General features: G+C 47.8%; 2 protein-coding genes and 4 non-coding genes across 6 annotated transcripts; 5 read left to right on the top strand and 1 right to left on the bottom strand.

Annotated features, from left to right (window-relative positions):
* Positions 1–4,137: 4,137 nt before the first annotated feature.
* RPS8 (ribosomal protein S8) lies at positions 4,138–6,935 on the top strand. The gene is made up of 6 exons (XM_060626139.2): positions 4,138–4,248; positions 4,646–4,752; positions 5,229–5,328; positions 5,726–5,901; positions 6,136–6,265; positions 6,770–6,935. Exons 1-6 carry the CDS (start codon positions 4,245–4,247, stop codon positions 6,877–6,879), a joined length of 627 nt encoding a protein of 208 aa, XP_060482122.1. The 5' UTR covers positions 4,138–4,244; the 3' UTR covers positions 6,880–6,935.
* On the top strand, positions 4,480–4,559 carry LOC132674080 (small nucleolar RNA SNORD55/SNORD39). Its single transcript, XR_009608391.2, has one exon. It is a non-coding gene; the product is annotated as a small nucleolar RNA SNORD55/SNORD39 (small nucleolar RNA).
* Positions 5,042–5,145, top strand: LOC132674091 (small nucleolar RNA SNORD46). Its single transcript, XR_009608402.1, has one exon. It is a non-coding gene; the product is annotated as a small nucleolar RNA SNORD46 (small nucleolar RNA).
* On the top strand, positions 5,962–6,031 carry LOC132674088 (small nucleolar RNA SNORD38). Its single transcript, XR_009608400.3, has one exon. It is a non-coding gene; the product is annotated as a small nucleolar RNA SNORD38 (small nucleolar RNA).
* On the top strand, positions 6,556–6,626 carry LOC132674087 (small nucleolar RNA SNORD38). The gene has a single exon (XR_009608399.1). It is a non-coding gene; the product is annotated as a small nucleolar RNA SNORD38 (small nucleolar RNA).
* A 2,774-nt stretch (positions 6,936–9,709) lies between the features above and the next one.
* Positions 9,710–15,443, bottom strand: BEST4 (bestrophin 4). Its single transcript, XM_060626138.3, has 9 exons — positions 14,652–15,443; positions 14,472–14,566; positions 13,656–13,889; positions 13,324–13,478; positions 12,802–12,879; positions 12,314–12,511; positions 12,119–12,199; positions 11,860–12,014; positions 9,710–11,686 (listed from the first exon to the last, which is right to left on the bottom strand). Exons 1-9 carry the CDS (start codon positions 14,801–14,803, stop codon positions 11,413–11,415), a joined length of 1,422 nt encoding a protein of 473 aa, XP_060482121.1. The 5' UTR covers positions 14,804–15,443; the 3' UTR covers positions 9,710–11,412.
* Between the last annotated feature and the right edge of the window lie 8,285 nt (positions 15,444–23,728).

The following is a 23,728-nucleotide window of genomic DNA, read 5'->3' as shown; positions in this document are numbered from 1 at the left end:
ATAAAAACAGGGAGGGGTCAAAACATGAGACTCTTAAATATAGAGAACAAACATAGGGTTGCTGGAGGGGCTGTGGGAGGGGGGATGGGCTAAAAGGGTAAGAGGCATTAAGGAAGACACTTGCTGGGCTGAGCACTGGGTGTTAAATGTAGAGGATGAATCACTGGAATCTACTCCTGAAATCATTTTTGCACTATATGCTAACTTGGATGTAAATTAAAAAATAAAATAAGTGCTAGCTAGCTAGCTAAGCACATAAGGACAAAGATTTTTGTTTTATTTAATACTGTATCCATAACGTCTGGAACATATGGTAAGCACACAATTCATATTTTTAAATGAATGAATACACTGCATCTCCTACCGCTCCAACTACACTGACCTTTATTTCTTGGATATACCAGGGCACTTTTTTTTTTAAATAACAGCTTTATTGAGATACAATCCACATACTATAAAAGTCACCCTTTTAAAATTCACATACTATGAATTCAATGGTTTTGGTATATTGATTTAATCGGGCAACCATCACCACTGATTCCAGAACATTTCTTTTTTTTTTTTATGTTTCTTTTTTTTTTTTTTTTTTTTTTAACATTTATTTATTTTTGAGACAGAGAGAGACAGAGCATGAACGGGGAGGGTCAGAGAGAGGGAGACACAGAATCTGAAACAGGCTCCAGGCTCTGAGCTGTCCACACAGAGCTGGACGCGGGGCTCGAACTCACGGACCGCGAGATCATGACCTGAGCCGAAGTCGGCCGCTTAACCGACTGAGCCACCCAGGCGCCCCTTAATGTTTCTTTTTGAGAGAGCACGCAGCATGTGCACAAGTGGGGGAGGGACAGACAGCGAGGGAGACAGGATTTGAAGCAGGCTCCACGCTGACAGCAAAGAGCCCGATGCAGGGCTCAAACTCAGAAACGTGAGATCATGACCTGAGCCAAAGTTGGATGCTTAAGCAACTGAACCACCCAGGTGCCCCAATTCAAGAACATTTTCACCCAAAAAGAAACCCAATATGCATTAGCAGTCATCCCCCAATCTCCTCTTCCCCCAGCCCCTGGCAACCACTAATCTACTTTCTCTATGGACTTGCTATTCTGGACATTTCATATAAATGGAATCATACAATATGAGGTCTTAGCATTTAAGATCCATGTTGGGGTGCCTGACTGGCTCAGTTGGTAGAGTATGTGACTGTTGATCGCAGGGTCCTGAGTTCAAGTCCCATGTATGGTGTACAGATTACTTGGAAAAATTAAATCATGAAATAAGATTCATCAAGTCCTCTATAACTTTCTCTCTTCATTTTTGCACTGTCACTTTTAACACATTAAAAAAAATTTTTTTACATTTATTTATTTTTGAGAGACAGTGTGAACAGGGGAGGGGCAGAGAGAGAGGGAGACACAGAATCTGAAGCAGGCTCCAGGCTCTGAGCTGTCAACAGAGAGCCCATGCGGGGCTCGAACCCACGAACCATGAGATCATGACCTGAGCTGAAGTCGGATGCTTAACCAACTGAGCCACCCAGGTGCCGCCTTTTTTTTTTTATTTTAATTTAAATCTAAGTTAGGTAACATATAGTGTAATAATAATTTCTCTACCTGCCCCTCCTGGAATTCTCCCTCCCTCTCTCTCTGCTCCTCGCTCACTTGCGCCCTCCTCCCAGAAATTAAAAAAAAAAAAAAAAAAGGTGGTGAGAGTTAATGTCTTTGTCTTGTTCCTGATTATTAAGTTTGATTCTACCTATGGGTTTTTATAGATGGTCTTTCTCACGTGGAAGAAGTTCAATTCTGTTTCTAGTTTAAGTATTTTTATCATGAAAGGCATTAGATTTTGTCAAATGCTTTTTTTGTGTGTTTTGAAGTGACCATGTTTTTTTCCCATTTATTTTATTTACTTTTTAAGTTTATTTATTTATTTTGAGAGAGAGAGCACGCACAAGCGGGGGAGGGGCAGAGAGAACGAGAGACAGAATCCCAAGCAGGCCCACTGCCATCAGCACATAGCCCAATATGGGGCAACTTCACAAACTGTGAGATCACGACCTGAGCAGAAATCAAAAGTAGGGTGCTTGGGGCACGTGGGTGGCTCAGCCAGTTAAGCATCAGACTCTTGGTTTTGGCTCCAGTCATGATCTCAGGGTTCATGACCTGAGAGGCCCCAAGTTGGGCCCTGTGCTGGCAGTGCAGAGCCTGCTTGGGATTCTCTCTCTCTCTCTGCCCCTCCCGCATTCAGCTTTGCTCTCTCTCAAAATAAATAAATAAATATTAAAAAAAAAAAAAAAAAGTAGGACCTTTACCTGACTGAGCCACCCAGGCACCCCTTGATTGTTATTTTTTTAAAGTAAGCTCTACCCCCAACATGGGGCTTGAACTCATAACCCAGAGATCAAGAGTCACATGCTCTACTGACTGAACCAGCCAGGCACCCCAAGCATTGTTACTTTAGAAAGCAGCAGGCTCACTGCTTCCGATTCTGTGTCTCCCTCTCTCTCTGCCCCTCCCCCGTTCATGCTCTGTCTCTCTCTGTCTCAAAAATAAATAAAACGTTAAAAAAAAAAATTTAAAAAAAAAAAAAAAAAAAAAAAAAAGAAAGCAGCAGGCTCAGAAAAGTCCTCCCACCGTGTGTTTGTACATGGAGGTGAGATTTTGAGCAGAGACAATGAGAGAATCCCTTCAAAGGGCTGGGATAGGATTGGGAGCAGAGTGTAAAGGACTCCTTTAGGCAATTTACTCCTTTAAATACTGCCCTTTGATCCGTTTCCCCTCCAGCCACCAGCCAGTCTCCTCTCTTATTATTTTTTAAAAATTTCATTGTTGTGGGGAGGGATGCCTGGGTGGCTCAGTCAGTTAAGTGTCCAACTTCAGCTCAGGTCATGATCTCGAGGTTCGTGAGTTCAAGCCCCACATCGGGCTCTGTATTGACAACTCAGAGCCTGGAACCTGCTTTGGATTCTGTCTCCCTTTCTCTCTGCCCTTCACCTGCTTGCTCGCTCGCTCTTTCTCTCAAAAATAAATAAAACATTAAAAATTAAAAAAAAAAGGTTTTAAAGTTACTAAATCCAAGAATCCCTTTTTAGACCTTTACTAACCTTTACAGTAGCATTAGACCATGATATACTATGCTAGCTTTCTTCCTGTCAGTCTAACTGCTCCTTGTCTCCTCTGCCAGTTTTTCTTTACCTGGCCTTAAATGTTCATATTCCTCAAGCCTTGGACCTAGAACATTTTCCTATTTCTTTATGCTAAGGGTTGGCACATCACAGTATGCTGATTGAGCCCTTGCGCCAAGAGTTGTTGTTACGTTTTAAAATGTTTGTAAAAAATCAAAAGCGTAATGGTTCATGAGAGATGAATCTCAGTATCGTAAGTTCTGGAACACTGCCACACACATGGAACACTGCCACACACATTTGTTTACTATTGTCTAGGATTACTCTCACACTACACTAGCGAAGTCGAGTAGTTGTGACACAGACTCTATCTCACAAGCCTAAAGTATTTATTTAGTACATTTTACAAGAAAAGTGTGCTTTATGCTCTCTCCCTAGATGCCATTCATTCTGGAAACTTTAATTACATTTGCATAGTAATGATTCCCAAAGTAACATCTTCTGTCCAAATTTCTTCCATAAGGATGACCAAGACATGAACATCCAGCTGCCCGTCATTCCCACTTAGAGGGCACCAAGATCTCAAAATGAACATGACCAGAACCGCTCCTACCTTAGTTTACCCCATCTCAGTAAAAGGCACCGATTTTCATCCAGCTCATCAAGTGAGGAATTAGTAATCCTCGACACACACCCCTTTCCCTAACCCCCTCCCCCCAAGCCCAATGTATCACCAAACCCTTCAGAATCAAACCTAAGTCCACCACTCGTTTCCCTCCCTGCTGCCTTCCACCTTTTCCTATCGCAGCCGCGCCCAGCTTCTACAACGAGTCTTTTCAAAGCGTAAAGCCAGGTGACTCCACCTCGGATGTACCCTAAAGCCCTCAACCTCTAGCGAGCGGCAGCAAACGCGGGTCCAGCGCTGTCCACAAGTTAGGAGCGCAGAGGCCCCTCTCGCAGCGGGAGGTCCGCGGTACTGTCGCAGAAACGTCAGTGACGTCGCACTCAGACTCCGGGATCCTCACAGCGGCGCGCAGAAACCACGTTAAAGGGGCGGGACTGCGTTTTACAAACCGGACCGTGAGGCTTTGCGTTTTCCCTTTCGCAGCCAGCGCCGAGAGTGATGGGTGAGTGTCGCTCTGCTTCGGGGCCCGGGAAGGGGGACGAGCTCGATCCGGCGCCATCCTGCCTCGCAGTCAAGTCAGGAGTGCGGGCGCCCCGACCCCTAGCACGGAGCAGCCACGAGGAGGGTGGTGCTCGGGTTCTGGCCGCCGAGGCCCCCTCCAGGGGCTGTAGGAGCTTGGGGTTGCAGGCATACCAACATGGCTGCCATGGGAAGGAGCCCGGGCTGGGCCGCATGTGGATGATGACACCTTGATAATGCTGTAAACTCCCGAGTGCGCAGTGGGGGAACCAACCTTGGAGAACTGAGCGTGCGGCCCGTCCGGCGCGGGGGTTTGGGGCTTGCGAGGTGCCGGCCCGAGGCCCAATGGCTAAAGCTTCCGTCCCCGTTCCGGCATGTAGGCATCTCTCGGGACAACTGGCACAAGCGCCGCAAGACCGGGGGCAAGAGAAAGCCCTACCACAAGAAGCGGAAGTATGAGCTGGGACGCCCCGCTGCCAACACTAAGGTGCGTGCGGGGCGTTCGCGTCCCCCTAGTCTCCGGCGTGGTCTGGCCTCTGCTTGTGGTGGTTGAATCTTTGCAGGGCTCTGTGATCTGTCTAGGGGACTGGGCGGCCTCCTCACCTTTACCTGTTGGTTGAGACTGAAGAGATTGCATGGAGACAGATGCTGTGTACTAGGACTTAAAGGGCACTTGGAGGGGATGGGCTCCTCAAATGATAGTCAGAAACCTAGTATTTTTGTTGAATAGAGACTTAGTTTTCAGTGTTTGGAGTTAGGTTTTTCCTCTTGGAGGTAACTAGAGTGATGAAAAAGTATCCTTAGGCGTGGTTGTGGCCGTCTTGGTCACCTGTGTGCCACTTGCCAATGCTAGGACTTGTCATAGTTACACTGACTGTGTTGCCTCCGTCCAGCCTGGGTACCCTTCTCTTTGTTGTCTTGCTCTCTTGGATAACCTAGTTCCTGTCTCCTTGTGTTTTCCAGATTGGCCCCCGCCGTATACACACAGTCCGGGTTCGGGGAGGCAATAAGAAGTACCGTGCCTTGAGGCTGGACGTGGGGAACTTCTCCTGGGGCTCTGAGTGTGAGTGAGGCCCTCTAGGAGTGGGTGGGAACTCAATCCCTAAAATTTCCTAAGCTTCAGTAGGTACTTTTTAACAGGAAGTCCTTGGCCTCCATCAAGATACTGAAGTTTCTCTTTGTTTGAAAGATCTTAAGGTTGTGGTAGCTGGAGAATTCCCTCTATCCTGTTTTGTCTCTTAAGTCCTATAGCCTCAGGGATTGGGGCTGAATCTAGACCTTATTTATATGTGGTTGCCAGCCATCTCTGGAAAGGTGGCTTTGTGGAAGATGAGCTGACACCCTGTGGCTGGGTAACGGCTTAGAGTTCCCTTTTCCTTAGGCACTATGGGGTAGGATGTGCAGGGAACAACAAAGCCAGTTGTTTACAGGACTTGATTCTGAATTTCTCCTGTGAGCAGGTTGTACGCGCAAAACAAGGATTATTGATGTTGTCTACAATGCATCCAACAACGAACTGGTCCGCACCAAGACCTTGGTGAAGAACTGTATCGTGCTCATTGACAGCACACCGTACCGGCAGTGGTACGAGTCCCACTATGCACTGCCCCTGGGCCGCAAGAAGGGGGCCAAGCTGGTGCGTTTTTGGGGTGCCAACTTCCCTATTGGGCGGGGGAGGCCAGCCTCATTGCAGCCTTCTTATGATGAAAACTGCGTCCAGTTCTGCTGCTGAAGGGAAAGAGATGAAAGCTTTTAGTGCTGAGGAAGGCAGCAGGGATTGGGATATACTGGGCCCAAAGCTGTGAGGACATTCCTTCCTTGAGTCAGTGCTTGGGGAGCTCCAGCTAAGTCATCTGTCTCCTTTATTTAGACTCCCGAGGAGGAAGAGATTTTAAACAAAAAACGATCAAAGAAAATTCAGAAGAAATATGATGAGAGGAAAAAGAATGCCAAAATAAGCAGTCTTCTGGAGGAGCAGTTCCAGCAGGGCAAACTTCTTGGTGAGATAGCTGTTGCCTCGGGGGAGGGGGTGTCCAGATAACTGTATATCCTCTGCATTTTATTCTTGCCTCTGTTGTTCTTTTTACTGGCCAGCCTTGTGGTAGAGGCTTCACCAGGAGAGTTAAATGATAACAGAATGCAAGCAAAACTCAGAACATGTGGTCATCCCATTAGTATGAAGCTCAAATGGGAAATAGTGGGCAGGAGTCCGTAGGCCTAAGCTTGCCCTCTGCCTCTAACTCCCAGAAGTATTTTGAGAAGTCCATGCATGTGTGGGCTGAGGGGGCTGTCTCAGTGATGAAAACTTTGTCCAGTTCTGCTACTGACTTTTAAGTGACGATGAAGTCTTATCTGAGGAGACAGTGGGCTTCAAGCTTGCCCTCACCACCACCACCACCACCACCCCCCCAGGATACCTAAACCAACATGGACTTCTAAGGCAATACCTAGGTTTGGATAGGGCCACATTGTCATTTTGCTAATGAATGCATACTCTCTTGCAGCATGCATCGCTTCAAGACCAGGCCAGTGTGGCCGAGCAGATGGCTATGTACTGGAGGGCAAGGAGCTAGAGTTCTATCTGAGGAAAATCAAAGCCCGGAAAGGCAAATAAATCTTCTTCCTTCCTATCTTCGGTCATGTAATAAAAGGTGTTTATTCTGCCCTGTATTCATGTGTGAATATCTGATTGCTTGGGAAACCGTAGAGTGTCCCAGCTCACTCTGCCTGAAGGCCAGCCTTAGGTGTGGGCTATGTCTGTAAGGGGGAGCATTTCTCACCCCAAAGGCTAGTGTTTAGTGGGAACAGGGATGTGGCATGCAGGGCAAGCAGAAACTGTGTAAGGGAGGTATCTCAGCACTGGGCCCCCAATATTACTGTGTTGACCATGACTGGTACCTGAAGCCATGCTGCCTCTGTAAATTTGGCTCTTTTAGAGGTCCTGTACCCTTTCCCTATGTGCACCTTGGTCTTAAGGTTTTAGCTTGGAAGTTTTCGGCCTGGGTTTGTGAATAGCCTATAAACCTGGAAATTGTATTCCAAATTTCTTTTGTACATTGTTGAGGAAGTTGAGCACACTTACGTATCTGTATCTTTCAGTTTTTTAATGTCTTTCTGAAGTTAATTTTCTTTTGAAACCTAATCCCCCTTCCCCTCTTACCAAAGTGTGCAAGATAACCAGTGGTTTCTGCATTGCTAAATCTGCAAAGTTCAGTTCTTTGTCTCCAGCTTGGCTGTACATTGTCTATTGTAGGTATTGAATGTGGTTTATGATGCATTTTTTTTAATGTTTATTTTGAGAGCAGAGGAGGGGCAGAGAGAATCCCAGGCAGGCTCCATGCTCAGTGCAGACCTGACTCAGGGCTCGATCTCATGACCACCAAGATCACCTGAGCCTATATCAAGAGTTGGGCACTCAATGGACTCAAGCCACCCCGGTGCCCCATATGATGCATTTTTCTAACTTTAACCCAAACCTACTTAACACCTGCATTTGTATATCATAATTGGACTCTCAAAGGTGAACATGTTAAAAATGGATAACATTCTTCAGCTTTTCCTTTTCAAATAGTTTCTCAGCTATTTGATTATAGCAAACAGTTGTCTTTATACAGCTGCTTAAATCAAAATCTTGGGTCATCTGACCCTTATATGCTAACATCTAATAATCCCAGGTCTTAATTGCTTCAACCTTTAAAACCATCCACCTTCCAGTCACTTTTTTTTATAAGTAGCACTCAATGCTTCTGTTGTCCCCAACACAATCCTAGCAATGTTGATAAGTTTTTTTGTTTTTTTTTTTTTTAATTTTTTAAGGTCTATTTACTTTTGAGAGAGAGTGCGAGCAGGGGAGGGACAGAGAGGGAGACACAGAATCTGAAGCAGGCTCCAGGCTCTGAGCTATCCTGTCAGTGCAGAGCCCGATGTGGGGCTCGAACTCCTGAGCCGTGAAATCATGACCTGAGCTGAAGTCGGATGCTCAACGGACTGAGCCACCCAGGCGCCCCTGTTGATCAGTTTTAAGATCAGGTTTTTGGGGCATCTGAGTGGTTCAGTCAGTTAAGGGTCCCAACTCTTGGTTTCAGCTCAGGTCATGATCTTGCAGCCTCATGGGTTCAAGTCCTGCACTGGGGTCTGTGCTGGCAGTGCAGACCCTGCTTGGGATTCTTTCTGCCCCTCCCCCACTCATGCTCTCTCTCTCTCAAAATAAATAAACGTTAAAAAAAAGTTTTTGGGGGCCACCTGGGTGGTTCAGTCAGTTCATGAGATCAAGACATATGTAGGGCTCTGCGCAGAGCTAGCATAGGATTCTCATTCTGCTCATCCCTCGTGCATGCAGTCTGAACTTTTTATTTCTTTTGAGAAAGACTGTGAGCAGTAGAGGAGCAGAGAGGGAGAGAGCATCCAAGCAGGCTCTGTGCTGTTAGCTCAGAGCCTGACGACATAGGGCTCAAACTCAACGAATCTTGAGATCATGACCAGAGCCAAAATTAAGAGTAGGATGTTGAACCAACTGAGCCACCCAGGCACCCCCTCTCAAACTTAAAAAAATATATCAGGTTTTTGACAGGGCAACTTACCATCTCAAAAGCCTAACCAAACACTATGGAACTATACATGACCTGCTCCCTTTTTCTATAGTGCCTATGATCCTGGCCTTACTGAGTAAATAATGTATGTTCATTTGCTATTCTTTTGTTGGAAACAATTTATTTCAAATACCCACATGGCTTACTCTCCAGGTCTTACTTAGACCGTCGTTTTTTTCCTCTCTGATCACAGTTTGGTTTTTTTTTTAATGTTTATTTTTGAGACAGAGAGACAGAGCACGAACGGGGGAGGGTCAGAGAGAGGGAGACAGAATCTGAAACAGGCTCCAGGCTCTGAGCTGTCAGCACAGAGCCCGACGCGGGGCTCGAACCCACGGACCGCGAGATCATGACCTGAGCCAAAGTCGGCCGCTCAACTGACTGAGCCACCCAGGCGCCCCTGATCACAGTTTTTTAAGTTAGTCCCTTCAATGCTGTATCTTTTCCTCCTTTTTCTCCTTATCCCTTAGTTGGGCATAAATTTTGCTCATTTTGTCTTGTCCTACTAGAATGTAATTCCGGGTAACAGGTATGTTTGTATCCTGCTCTGTCTCCAGTACCTGGAAGTACAGGACAACATAGCAAGCACTCCAGTGTGCTAAATTAATTTTTTATTAAAATTTTTTTTTAATGTTTATTTTTGAGACAATGCGAGAGACCCGAGTGCAAGCAGCGGAGGGGCAGACAGGGAGACACAGAATCCGAAGCAGGCTCCAGGCTCTGAGCTGTCAGCCCAGAGCCCGATGTAGGGCTCAAACTCACGAACCGTGAGATCATGACCTGAGCCGAAGTCGGACTCAACCGACTGAGCCACTCAGGCGCCCCTAAATTAAGTTCTTAAACAAGATTTTATCGAAGTTGAAGTTGATGGAAAGTGTAAGTATGTAACTTTTAAGAGTTAAAGAAGTGAACACCCAACTGGTTCATTAGCTTGGCAAAATTGCAGACTTCTGTGAAGAGACAATAGGGAAAGATGACAGCCACCACTTTTGAGTACAAAAACTTCAGAACACAGATCAACCCAACCTTCTGACACCTTACCGTTGCTCTGGGGAGGCCTGTGCCCCACCTTTCCATCCAGTGATTATCTTAATGCAACACCTTAATTTTAGCTATTGTTGACTGAGAGGTATGAGTCAGGAGTTGGTATGGGTCAGCAAAGCCACACTAAACACTTTGCCTTTATTTCCTAATTTGAGTTCCAAAAAACTATACTTCCCCTTCTACTTATAATTTATGAATAGAATCTTTTTTAAAAAGTCTTGGATCCAGGCAGTATTCATGTCCACAGCCTTCAGATGACCATTCTTGCTCTGAGCAAGGCTACTTCCTATTAACCCTGTGAAAAAGCCTTAAATACCTTATGGGTGAATGGCTGTCCTGGGGTGCTATTGTCTCCATACATTTGGAGACCTATGCTTAGGTATCCAGTAACCTATGGTCACCCAGCAGTATGAAAGTAGCAAAACCAGCATTATCTAGTCAGTCAACAATGCCAGAGCATGCACTCAACCTCTATACTCTTGTTTCTGCCCTCCTTTGACTTCTGTCCTCTGTAATTCTTTGATCTTAAGATTCAGTTTTAGCATTCACCAAGTTCTTTAATGGAGGCTGAATTTATAGGCCAGGAATCTTAGAGGAGCTCAGTTCAGGCAACTCCATCTAGTGTTGTCTGAGTCTGATTTCCCCCCAGCACTGTAGGCCCACCACAGAGATGGAACCCCAGCTTCACCCCTTACATCGTCTCTTCTGTTGGTTGGTGGGTACAGAGAAGGATGTGGTACTCAGAAGTTCAAATGCCCAAGGTCTAGGCTGGGTGGTGTAAGACTGCCTTCACATATGAGTTCAATCAGCCTCCAGTACAGATTCCCAAGCCCTTCCATATCATCTTTACCTCACTATCCCACTGCACAGCAGGCCAATTTAGTTTTAAGCAACCATAACTGCACAATGATTATATTCTCATTGTAAACAAAAACAAAGAATATTATAGGAAAAGCAAAAGTCCCCCAGCACACACACTTTGATCCCTCTTCAGAGTAAGATCATCAAGATAAGGTATACCCTCAATATCTCTTTATGTCTCACACAAATTGTAATGTTTGGACCAGCAGCAGCAACAGCACCTGGGAATTTACTAGAAATGCAACTTCTTGGGTTCCGTCCCAGATCTAATGAATCAGAAATGCTGGAAGGGACACCCATAACTGTTCGGAACAGGCCCGTCAGTGACGCTGATGCTCCCTCAAGTTTGAGAACAGGCCCAGCTCCCCGGGAAATTAACAGTGCACCTGGGTTCTTGTCCTCTAGGCCTCGCACGTGTATCCTTCTAGCTACATCGTCCCCAAGCAAGCCATCCTACCTTCTCCCGCCAAAGCGGACGCATTCCTAGCCCTGACACTGGCCCCGCCAACGCTCTGGCTCAGGGCACACAGCAAGTGTTCCTATGGCGTCCGAGGGCAGGACCAGCGCCGTCTGGAGGGCAGCAGGGGGCGGAAAGCGAGCAGAGGCAGGCTTGGGGGAGGCAGGCAAGAGGGCCCGGCCCTGGCAGCCTTTTCTCAGGGCTCCCCGGCCTCGTCCCCTGACCCCACCGACGCCTCCTCAATGCGGTCCGCGGCCTCGGGGTCGCCGCCCTCCTCTGCTCGCAAGCGCAGTAGATGAGGGGTCCGGGGGGCTCCGCGTACGCGGCCAAAGGTCCGGAGGCTGATCGCCGGCGAGGGTGCTCCTGCGGCAAACAAGTGGCCGAGCAACGGGGTCTGCGCGGCGGGGAGCGGCCTAGCGGACCCTGGGGACGTGTCCACCTGCACGTTCTGCTCGGGGTCGTCGCTCACGCTGCGGACGGGAGGGAGGTCTGAGCGATCTTGGCGCCGAGCCGCCCTGGGACTGACTCTCCCGAGAGGGCGGGGAACAGGAAGGACCGATCCATTGGCGCCCTAGAGTGGGGGCGAGGACCTGGGGCCCGCGTGCCAGCTCAACCCCTGCCTCCACCAGCTTGGGTCACTCACCGAAGGTTGAAGGTGGAGCCCAGGAAGGAAGGCCGCAGAGCCTCTGCTGCCGTGGCTACCGTGTAAGGCGGCTGCGCTGAGTCTTCGTCCCAGTACAGGTCCTTCTCCACGGGAGGCAGGTTCTGGTACATGTCGTCTACGGAGAGCAGGGACACCTGAGGCAGGCAGCAAGTCATAAGGATCCTCCTGTCCTCTCCACACTTAGGCGGAGAGCTGGCAAGGAGGGGAGCACAGGGAGTTGCCCCCGGACCCGGCGCACCTGTAAGTTGCGGTCTATGAGCTGGTTAGTCTCAAAGTCATCATCATCCTCCCCAAAGGGGTTGATAATCTGTTCGGCCACCTGCAGGTTGTAAGACAGTGTTTTCAGGGCTCAGAGCCCCATTCTCCATCCCCAAAGTTGAGGTGGACCCACATGTCTACAGAACAAGCTGGTATGAACACGCTATGTGCCCACCTTGAGCCAGCCAGCATAGAAGAAGAACTGCAGCAGAGTGGTGAGAGGCACATACATGTCCAGGTCCCCCAGAGTAGACGCTGGCCCCTGGCCTGGCTCTAATGGCTCCCGAGGTTTGGCAGGCCCTGCCTCTGGCTCCACAAACTGGCGGCCGACCAGGGAGAGGGCAAAGTAGGAGTATACCGCTATGGTCACCACCTGGAGAAGGAAGCCGGGCCGAGTAAGACAGGGAAAAATTCCCTCCCCACCCCTGAGGGCCAGTGAGGGACTCTGACAAGGAACTAAATGTGTAGCAAGGTGTGGCAGCATCAGAGGGGATGGGGTCCTATTAGTGGGGGTCCGGGGATGCTTTGAGGATGAGCCCTTAGTTGTTCAGTGTCTCACTGGACTGAACTGCCCCAGCGCAGGTGCCATCTCTAGTTCTCAATGTCACACACAGCACAGGACATGCAGTAGGCACTGGGACTGGGGAGGTGAGAGGCAGTTACTTGGGTGTAGACGAGAGGTATGCTGATCCAGTCATAGTGGAATAGCATGCTGCACTTGGCCCGGTACTTGTTCAGCTCCTGGTGGAAGAGCAAGAAGAGGAAGTCAGTGGAGGTGAGGAAGGAAGAATGGGGAAAGAACTGGGAGCCCAATACAAACCAGGCCTAGAGGCCCAGTTGGCTGTTGGAGGTGTTACCAATGTGGGAGTGCTTGTGATGGGAAGCAGTTTAGCAATGTAGTTCCAAGCATGGACCCAGAATGTATGAGTCCCAGCTCCACTAACTATCTGTGTGATTTCGGCAAGTTTCTTTTCCACTCTGCCTCAGTTTTCTCACCTGTGAAAGAGGGATGCCGATAATGTCTCAAGGGTTGTTGTGATGGCTAATGAGTTAATGTACGTACAGTGCTTCCAACAGTGTGCAGTACAAAGTTGGCAGCATCTAAGTGCTCATTACTAAAATTATTGTTCTGGTTTGCAAAGCTAGGAGGAGGAGGATAAATGGGCCTGGTCTGAGCAGACTCACTTCCAGGAGCAGGCAGAGAGCAATGTCATCACGGATTCTCCCATCCCTCCGGGCCTGGGCCGCCAGGTTAGTAAACCAGACACATGGGATCCAGTACTTGTTGAAGTCGGATTTCAGGCTCTCAAACTTTTTCCTCTCTTCCTGGGACATGAAACCTGAGGGGATAAAGTGAGTGGGGCGCAGACTCAGCCCCTGTGCCTAGGACTTGCCCCTTGGGGGTCAGACCTCTCCTCCTAGGAGGCCCACCTTCGGGCTCTGGTGGGCTGTGCCAGGGCTCCCCAGTGTGGCACCTGCATCGGCCCCGGCCGAGCCCCAGGGGCCCCTGTCCGCACCTGCATCCACCACGTGCTCCATAGTGGGGAAACGCTTGAGCACGCGGGTGCTGACTGAGCGCAGCACCAGCACAGACGCCAGGTTGGCATAGCGGATGAGGGTACGGCGCAGCAGGCGGCCATGCTGGTCTACGCCGTGCACGCTGGCCGAGATGACGCACATCAGCTGGTCTGGCAGTGGGATGCTTGTATACTGGGCCCACCAGCGGTTCACCACCAGGGTCACGTAGAAACCTGGTCAGCCGCCCCAGAAGTGGGGACAGGAAGGGAAGAGGGAGCGTCTGGCAGTTAGCGTGCCCTGCCCCCCAGCTGGAGCGCCTGGTCCAGGCTAGGTTGAACTGAAGCAGGGGGAAGGACACATCCGGCTCCAGTGTCCTGCCTTGATGTCAGGGGAAGTGCCTCTTCCTAAAGCCTCTTCCTTGCTAAGCCAGGCCCGGAGGATGGAGGAGTGTAAACCTCTGGTAGAGAAGTGGTGGCTCAAGGCCACTAGTAGTAGTTAACTCTGAGCCCCTCTTTCCATGAAGGTGGGAAGGGGATGTCACCTCTCTGCAGCTCCCCTCCCCCCAGAGCCGGGGTTTGAAGCCAGCAGGTGTTTTGTCCCCTGTTTGCAGAGTGAGGGTCCAGCAAGTGATAGGCAGGGTCTAGCCCTCTGGAAATCCTGGACCCAGGATACAACTCCCATGTCTGTTGAGCCTGCTCTGGTTAACCTCTAGGCTGTGCTGTTGGGGTAATTCTGACTCTCAGCGCTATCAACTCAACCCAAAGGTCAGGGAAGATGGTAAGAAGGATACCAGGGAGAACTAGAGGGAGCCTTACCCAGTACAAAGGATAAGGGGATGAGATCTGCCGAACGATTACAGTATCGGGCCACCTGAGCATATACATGCCTCTGCTCCTGGGTCAGCAGCAACCTGGGTAAGGTCAGTTTTAAGCCTGGGTTAGAGGGAAATGGGCAGCCCTGTCCCCCACAGGCCAGCCCTGAGACCTCACCCTCACCGGTAAGTGATGCTGAGCAGAGCATATAGGGCGATGAAGAGGAGGAACTCTTTGTAGAGGAGCTTGTAGATGCTTCCCCTCCAACGGAGAAGCAAGCCAGAGAAGCCTCCGAAGCGAGCCTCCGCCACTTTGAGGGTGTACGAAACCGTCATGGTGCTGGGGGCCTGAGCAGGAGGTCACAAGAGCTGCCCCCAGAATGTCCCTCTTTCCCAGCAAACCTTCTCCTTAGCTTTCCTTCTTATCACCAAGCTTCGTTCCCCGGGCAACCTCCCTTCAATTCTGGTCACATACATCTGGCCTTCACCCTGTGTCAGTAGTCATGGGGGAGGAAGCTGCAGAGCAGACAGAGCACATCCCCATCCCCTCCAGAACTCAGTGTACATGGGTCAAGCCAGGATGGCATGGGCCTAGGGGAGCTGAGATCTATAACCTCTCCTGCAAGAGGCTTCCCCGGGATCCTCTTCCACTTGCAGGGCTAAAAGTAACCAGATCATAAACTGCTAAAGACAGGAGATCCAACTCTAGCCTAGACCCACAACTATCCCTTGGGGTCTTGTTGATAGCTGGTCTCCCGAGGCCCAGGGTACTGTCACCCCCCACTCCACACCTGCCTACCTGCTCTGAGCAGCAGCATGTGTTGAGGAAGGAGAACTGGGCTAGCCCCCACATGAAACACACTTAAATATCTGCCGGGCCCATAAAGCTTAACTGGACTGTGGTTATCATTGATGGATTGAGGCTGTCACCCAGCTTCTCCTGGTCCTGGGAACTAGATTTGTCTCCCTACTCCTGCAGGGCTGGGCTGGCCTTTGGGTGGCAGAAATGCCATCTGCACTGACCCCACAGCACACACAAATAACACCATGTCCTTGAAACCAGGATGACAGGGATTACTGTCCCACGCTCCAGGTGAGAAGACAGATGCATGATGATCAATTGTTACAACAGCTGCTGATCACAGAGCACTGACTGACAGGCACTGTGCCAAAGGCACTACTATATCATCCTCTCATGGAATCCTCATCACAACCCCATGAGGCAGGACTCATCCCCATTTATAGATGAGGCTCCAAGAGGTAAATGTCTTGCCCAAGGTCATATAGCTGGGATGCACTGGAGGCAGGATTCAAAGCCTGAGTTGGTGGACTTTGTTGAGCTTGAAAATAAAACATCCAGTTATTTTACCAGCAAAATGGGTTTATTAAAAAAATAGAGGAATTGCAATTCAGGGCATGCAAGCTATAGCAACCCATAGGCAAGTCTAGAAAACAAAGGAAAGGAATGTTATTTTATAGAGAAAAAGGAGGATGTTGAGAGGGGCTACTTTGAACAAAGTCCACTGGAGGCTGGTGATTTTTTTCTCATTGGCTGAGTTGTGGCATCTTCTCATTGGCTGGGCTGTTGCTATTCAAAGTAAAAGTCTCCCTCTTGCAGGGGTAGTAGGGTAGGTTCTGTGTTGTTGGAAAATGCAAGGTATGCTTCTTCCTTTTGGGGTCTGCAATTGAGGACAAATTGGTAGGGTGTGAGAACTACCCCCCTTCTGGCCTACAGACTATTTTATTTTATTTTATCTTGTTTTATTTTATTTTTGAAGGGGGAGGGGCAGGGGAAGAAGGAGAGAGAGAATCTTAAGCAGGCTCTATGCTCAGTATGGAGCCCAGCTTGGGGCTCGATCTCATGACTGTGAGAGCATGACCTGAAGCGAAATCAAGAGTCAGATGCTTGGGACACCTGGGTGGCTCAGTCGGTTGAGCTTCCAACTTTGGCTCAGGTCATCAGGCTCACTGCTGTCAGTGCAGAGTCCATTTCAGATCCTTTGCCCCCCTCTCTCTGCCCCCACCCCCACCCCCCGCACTTACACTCTCTCAAAATAAACATTAAAAAAAAAAAGAGAGAGAGAGAGATGCTTAACTGATTGAGCCATTCAGGTGCCCCCAGACTCTATTTTACATGGTTTTCCTGTATTCAGTTTCACAACCTCAAAGGCTGGAAGTGGCCTACTTGGGCCTAAACAAGGGCTTGAGCCCTAGGACCATAGTCCTGTGCACTGGCCACACTGCCAGGCTTCTAGTCCAGGCTCTGAGACTTGGCTTAACCATCCCCCATCCCTATCCCATGGAGTTGACAAGGCCACAGGCCTGGGACTCAGGCCTAGCAATGCAGACCTCCCTCAGCCCTGTGTCCAGCATCTTGACTCCTAAGGGTGCCTAGCATCCTGAGTGGCCATTTGTTTTTTGTTTTGTTTTATTTTTTTTTTAACGTTTATTTATTTTTGAGACAGAGAGAGACAGAGCATGAATGGGGGAGGGTCAGAGAGAGGGAGACACAGAATCTGAAACAGGCTCCAGGCTCTGAGCTGTCAGCACAGAGCCTGACGCGGGGCTCGAACTCACAGACCGCGAGATCATGACCTGAGCCGAAGTCTGCCGCTTAACCGACTGAGCCACCCAGGCGCCCCCTGAGTGGCCATTTGTACTTCTAGGCCTCAATTTCTTCATCTGTTAAACAAAGGAAATAATATTTGAGGCACCAGCTCAATTACCTACCCAGTGGTGAGGTCATCCACAAAAACCCAGGAGTGGTGGTCCCACTCTGACCTGTATTGAGAAGCTCCTTCCCCCACATTGTGAGCTGATTCTTACAAGCATTTCTGAAAGAGAGGAACATGGAGAGGTGATTAGGAGCACAAGCTTAGGAGTCAGACAAACCTGGGTTTGAATTCTAATTCTCTGTAGCCTTGTAAGAGTTACCTAATCTCTCTGAACTTCTGTTTCCTCTTCTATAAAACAAGATCAATAACACCTTCCACATAGGGCAATTGGGATTATTCAAAAAAACAATATCCAGAGCCTGGAGCACTGCAGGCATTGAACCTGGGCTGCTATTACCATGAAAAGCCAAATCTGTTCTCTTTGGTTTCTACCTATTAGTCCTCTGTTGTGTCCCAGAACCAGGCAATCCTTCAGAGATGAGGCAGAGATGTTTCACCTGAAGCCCTGCCAGCCTGTCCCCAAACCAAACAGTGCCAGGTCCTGGCTTTTAAACTGGAAATACAAGGCCTTTTGAGATGACCCCATCTCTGCTCCCATCACCAGCCTCTGGTCTAGCTCCTTTTCACTGCTTCTGCAAGGTCCAGCTCAGAGCATCCTCAGGGAAGCTGTCCATGATCTTCCCCAGATCACTCCCCAATGCACTCTAGGTTTCCTCTCTCAGCAGCAAATCACACTGGGCTGTGTGACCTGTCTGCAGGGGTCATCTCCCTTCCAACCTGTGTGGCCCTTGAGGACAAGATTGTACCTTTTTTTTTTTTTTTTTTTTTTTTTTTTTTTGTTTATATATTTTGAGAGAGAGAGAGAGAGAGAGTGCAAGCAGGGAGAGGGGCGAGAGAGAGGGAGAGAGAGAATCCCAAGCAGGCTCTGCGCTGTCATCTCAGAGCCCAACCTGGGGCTCAATCTCATAATCAGTGATATCGTGACCTGAGCCAAAATCAAGAGTCAGACACTTAACTGACTGAAGCACCCAGGCACCCAAGGACAGGATTGTATCTGATTCATCTCGATAGAGCTGGGGAGTCCTTGAGCCCAAGCAGGCTTTTCTTTTCTTTTCCTTTCTTTTCTTTATCTTTTTTTTTTTTTTCTTTTCATTTTTAACCTGAAAGGCATCTGGCCTTCCTTCCCCTTTCTCTTTTCTTTTTTTTTTTTTTTAATTTTTTTTAATGTTTTGTTTATTTTTGAGACAGAGAGAGACAGAGCATGAACTGGGGAGGGGCAGAGAGAGAGGGAGACACAGAATCCGAAGCAGGCTCCAAGCTCTGAGCTGTCAGCACAGAGCCCGATGCGGGGCTCGAAATCACAAACCGCGAGATCATGACCTGAGCCAAAGTCGGACACTTAACCAACTGAGCCATCCAGGCGCCCCCCTTCCCCTTTTTCTGTAAGAACCTTCCTGGATGAACAAGGTTTGGAAACCTACTCATGGCCAGAAGAGTTCTGTTCTCTTTCCAGGGCCCAGGTGAGCCAGGTGAGATGTCAATATGAGGAAAGAACTGGACTCAGGCTGTGTGTGTGTGTGTGTGTGTGTGTGTGTGTGTCCCAGAGGTCTGGAATACCAAGGATCTTTCCCAGGGAGGGTGAGATACCAGCTCTGGGGACTCAGCCATCATGGCCATGCATCCCTTCCCAAGCTCTGATCTGTGGCTTTCCTAGAGCATTCTGGGCTTCCTACCACTTAAAGAGCCTTGTTATCTAGGCACCCAGGCCCTGGGACTGAAGGAACTCAGGCTCTGAGGTCCTGGGAGCTTCTGTCAGTACTCCTTTAGGGCATCCCAGGCTGCTGCATTTCAATCATTGCCCTCATTCACTTCTGTGGCCCTCACCTTCCTGACTGTTACCAACACTCTGGATCACTGGGCTGTGAAATTTCCCACAGAGCCATGGATAAAGGTACAGGACTAGAAGACTTGCTCCTGGAGGGGGCAGTCCCCAATCCCCACCCAGCCCCTCCCTCCTGAGTCACCTTATCTCCCTTCCCAGCTGCTGACAAATCCCTTTGGTTTATGGTCCAGGAGAGGGAACCATTCCACCTGTAAATCATTTACTCCACCCGTCTTTATCATTCCTCTAGTTCTTGCCTCACCCTCTTCTGGTCCTAACCACCAATGACCCTCTCCCCTCTTCACAGCCCAGAGTTGGATATATGGCTTGACAGTTTACAGCATGGAGTTTGGAGCCAGACTGCCCAGATTTTCAAATCTGAACTCCACTGTGAACTACCTTTGTGACCTTGAGCAAGCTGTTTTACCTTTCTGTGTTTAATTTCCCCATGGGGAAATAGGGATGATAATACATTTCTCATAGAGTTGTGAATATCAAATGAATTAATATTTAGAAAGTGCTCGGAATAGCACATGGTAAGTATGAAACACTACTGTAGCTATTAGCATCTGTCTGGTTTGGCTTTAGCACTTCTACCTTTGCACCCACCAAAGACGCCTGTGATCTTATTGCTTATTCCAACAGCCCCCTCCCAGTTCTAACCTTACTTGGCAGCTCTCATTCTTGAAAGACTCCCTTGATCTCTGTGACCTGACACTGTGAAGAGATTCTGACTCTGAGCTGCCAAGGGAGCAAGGAGTGTGGGACATGTGCTCAACTAGGGGCAGAGGAGCCTGACAGAATCCTCTGGGGGATGAGGACCCAGAGAATTCAGAGAAACCTCAGCTTGGGCAGAGATTGTGAGAGTCTTGGGGGAAGGAGAAAGAGCACTAATAAGAGGGACATGGAGACATGGAGCAGTGTAGAAGGAGGACAGGTACAAGGACAGAGAACCAATGATCCCCAGAAAAGTCAGGCAATGGTGAATAGTGAAGTCAGACATCTTGGATTCAGATCTTAGTTCTACCCCTTGGTAGCTGTATATGACCTTGAGTAAGCAGCTTAACCCCTTGAGTCTCAGTTTCTTCATCTGGGAAATGGGGGTAATAATCACATGCATATCATAAGGCTACTGTGAGCAGTCAGTAACATAAATGCTTAGCCCAGTTCCTGGTGCATGGTAGGTGCATAAGATTTATTCATGGTAGCGTATATTACACTGAGGGAGGAGGCAGAGGAAACTTCCAGACCTTTCAGTTACAACATCCAGCAGGATCTCCTCCTTGTGTGCTGGCCTCTGGAGGAGGGCTCAAAAACCTTGATAACCTCCGAGGGGGAGAAGACGGTGAAGAGTAACAGAATATGGCACCCAATATGCCACTTAGGCATATTGACTATTTTGAACTGTAGCTACATGCAAAACAGCAAGTGCAGGGAGAAGCTTTCTCTGAACTCCCCTTATCTGCCTAAAGATGGATCTCTAAAAGGACTCAATGGGAATGAATCCCCTTCCTGGGAGTTTCTTCTTATATCACAGGAGAGGAGACTAGAAGTGTATACCATATCCAGACAAACTTTGCCACAAATGATCATATCTCCCAACCATTCTTCTAAGGACCCATTCAGTTTTTCCAGAAATCATTTACTCTTCCCCAAGAGGTCTATATTTCCCTTCCTTTTCCCTATTAAGATGGTATTTAAGGGGCACCTGGGTAGCTCAGTTGCTTAGGCATCTGACTTCAGCTCAGGTCATGATCTCACCATTCCTTAGTTCGAACCCTCTGTCAGGCTGTGTGCTGACAGCTCAGAGCCTGGAGCCTGCTTTGGATTCTGTGTCTCCCTCTCTCTCAGCCCCTCCCCTGCTCATGCTCTGTCTCTCTCAAAAATAAAAAAATAAAATAAAAAATAAAAACATTTAAAAAAAGATGGTATTTAAGCCTGAATTCTAAACAACATGAGAGACTTACTCATTTTTCCCTCAGTATCTCCCATTCTCCCCTGCATACATAAGTTATACATGTTAATAAACTTCTGTTTGTTTTTCTTTTGTTAATGTTCTTGTTTGAGAGCTTAATCTGAAGACTAAGATGGATGGAGGTAAAATTTTGACTCCTATACAAAGTCCTAACCCCAGTACCTTAGAATGTGACTGTATTTGGAGACTGAACCTTTCAAGAAGAAGTTAAATTAAAAGGAGGCTGTTAGGTGGGCCCTAATCTGATTTGAGAAGAAGAGATTAGGTGTTTTTATGAGAAGAAGAGACTAGGACACACAGAAAAGAAGATCATGTAGATAAAGGGGATTAAGAGGTATAAATTTTCAGTTATTAAATATGTAAGTAACACAGAAATGAAAAGTATAGCATAGGGAAATAGTCAATATTACAAAAATGTTGTATGGTGACACATGGTGACTACAGTTATGGTGGTGAGCACTAGGTAATGTGTAGAATTGGCAAATCCATATGTTGTATACCTGAAACTAATATAACATGTATGTCAATTATGCTTAAGTAAAAAAAAAAAAAAAAAAAAAAAAAGACTGGGGTGCCTGGCTGGTTCAGTCAGTAGAGCATGTGACTCTTGATCTCAGGGTTGTAAATTCAAGCTCCAACTTGGCATGGAACCCACTAAAAAAAAAGGAAGAAGAAGAAGAAGAAAGACTATTAAGTCAGAGGGAGAAGACTATCACCTACAAACTAAGAGAGAGTCCTCAGAAGAAATTGTTAAACAAAATTCAACTGGGCTCAGTTGGTTAAGTGAACAATTCTTATTTCAGCTCAGGTTACGATTTCACAATTCCTGGGATCAAGCCCTACATTGGGCTCTGCACTAACAGCACAGAGTCTGCTTGGGATTCTCTCTACCTCTCTCTGCCCCCCCACCCCCCACCGTGTGCTCTTGCTCTCTCTCAAAATAAAAATTAAAAAAAAAAATTTTTTTAAACGTTTATTTATTTTTGAGACAGAGAGAGACAGAAGAGGGGAGGGGCAGAGAGAGAGGGAGACACAGAATCTGAAACAGGCGCCAGGCGCTGAGCTGTCAGCACAGAGCCCGACGCGGGGCTCGAACTCACGGACCGCGAGATCGTGACCTGAGCCGAAGTCGGCTGCTTAACCGACTGAGCCACCCAGGCGCCCCTAAAAATTTTTTAAAATAACAAAAAATTTAAAATTCAACTAAGTAAATTTGAAGATCTAATTGGCTTTATTAAACAAAACAGGAATCGGGCAGCATCCCATCTAGGAAGTTGAGGGGTCTCTGAGGAGTTGTACAAAATGGAAAGTTGTTATAGGAAGCAGTGTGGGGCAAGAAAGAAGCAAAAGAAAATAAAGAATTGTTTCCTGCAAGGTCACTTTCTCTTAGGAGGAAGAGCAAGGGGTCTTATCATGCAGATCACCTCATCTTTCTTTGGGAGATGGAGAGAGTTCTATACAAGATTTATTGGCACCTATCAGAAAATTCCTGACAGGTTAAAATTTATATTTCTGGGGGAGATTGAAACTGCAATTAGGTTAGGTATTAAGCTCTGGCTTAGCAACTTTGCCTGGCCCAAGTAACACCATTTGAGGTCTGTGGTTTTCTTTTTAACAGAATTAACCTGTCAATACCTTGAACTTGGACCTCCAGCCTCCAGAATTATGAGAAAATAAATTTCTATTGGTTAAGCCACGTTGTGTGTAGTATTTTTTTATGGCAACCGTACCAAACTAATACAAAGACATTTTGCTTTATTTTCCAAATATAAAATTGCAAAATCAAATATGCCTTTTCAAACTACACATGCTTCAGCTCCATTTTCCCCACAGATCTGTCCTTTCTGGCCCACTGCTACCATCTCCCCACTGGAAAATTGTCAACTTGTAGGATAAAAGCCAAACTCCTGAGTATGGTACTTAAGGCCCACCCCTCACCCCTCACTCCCCCTGAGAGTAACTAGAAATTCTCCACATTTCAGGATGTTTGGTTTCTTCCATCAGTGGCCATGAAGGGCAAGGGTAGAGAAGCAGGACTTTGTGGGCCTGATGAAGGATTGGGTGGGCTGGTGACATGGAAGGAGGATAAAATGGAGATGACACTAAGGATAAGGAGACCAGCAAGATGCTGTGGCAATAATCCGAACCAGAGACTGCAACTCAGATTAGGCTGTGAGGGGAACATGGGAAGTGGGTACTTTTCAGAGATTTTTATCTTTGGGGAGATAAAACTGACAGGAATTGGGTACTCAATAAGTATTTATTGACTTTCCTGGCTACTCTTTCTAAAGCAAGCTCTTTGATTACTTTTCTGTTTACCTCCTTCATAACACTTTTCAAAGCCTGTGATTACCTTGTTGGCATACTTGCCAATTGTCTGTTTCCATCAAGCAGAATGTAAACTAAATGAGGGCTGCAACCTTGACCAGTCTTATTCATCCAGTGCTTGGCACTTAGCAGTTGCTCTCAATAAATCTTTGAGGATTGAATGGCTTAATAATTGACTGAATAGTACAGAGTGAGGGCAGAGAAATGAGAGGGAAAGGCCAGGGGAAGCCTGTGAAACTGGAACAAACACTCGAGAGGGGTTAAGACCCCACCTCTCTGTCTCTGGCCCTGGAAAGGGCAGGCATGAACTAGGGGTCCAGCAGTCCAGTTGGCTCCAGAACCACCTGCCCAATTGTCCATAGCTAGATTTGAGAAAATCCAATTCTCATTCTTCACTTTCT

Source organism: Panthera onca, chromosome C1, assembly GCF_046562875.1.
Source record: "Panthera onca isolate mPanOnc1 chromosome C1, mPanOnc1 haplotype 2, whole genome shotgun sequence".
Lineage (NCBI taxonomy): Eukaryota > Metazoa > Chordata > Mammalia > Carnivora > Felidae > Panthera > Panthera onca.
Note: the sequence above shows the minus strand (reverse complement) of the source record. Positions and strands in the feature narration are given on the sequence as shown.

Bases quoted from the DNA above. Each gene is read 5' to 3' on its own strand.
- RPS8 (XM_060626139.2), top strand. The intron at 5,329-5,725 runs GTGAGTGAGGCC...TCCTGTGAGCAG, and splicing joins CTTCTCCTGGGGCTCTGAGT to GTTGTACGCGCAAAACAAGG. The intron at 6,266-6,769 runs GTGAGATAGCTG...ACTCTCTTGCAG, and splicing joins CCAGCAGGGCAAACTTCTTG to CATGCATCGCTTCAAGACCA.
- BEST4 (XM_060626138.3), bottom strand. From the start codon at position 14,803: ATGACGGTTTCGTACACCCTCAAAGTGGCGGAGGCTCGCTTCGGAGGC. The intron at 12,512-12,801 runs GTAACTGCCTCT...TTCCTTCTCCAG, and splicing joins TACCTCTCGTCTACACCCAA to GTGGTGACCATAGCGGTATA. The intron at 11,687-11,859 runs GTGAGTGACCCA...TCCCGTCCGCAG, and splicing joins GGCTCCACCTTCAACCTTCG to CGTGAGCGACGACCCCGAGC.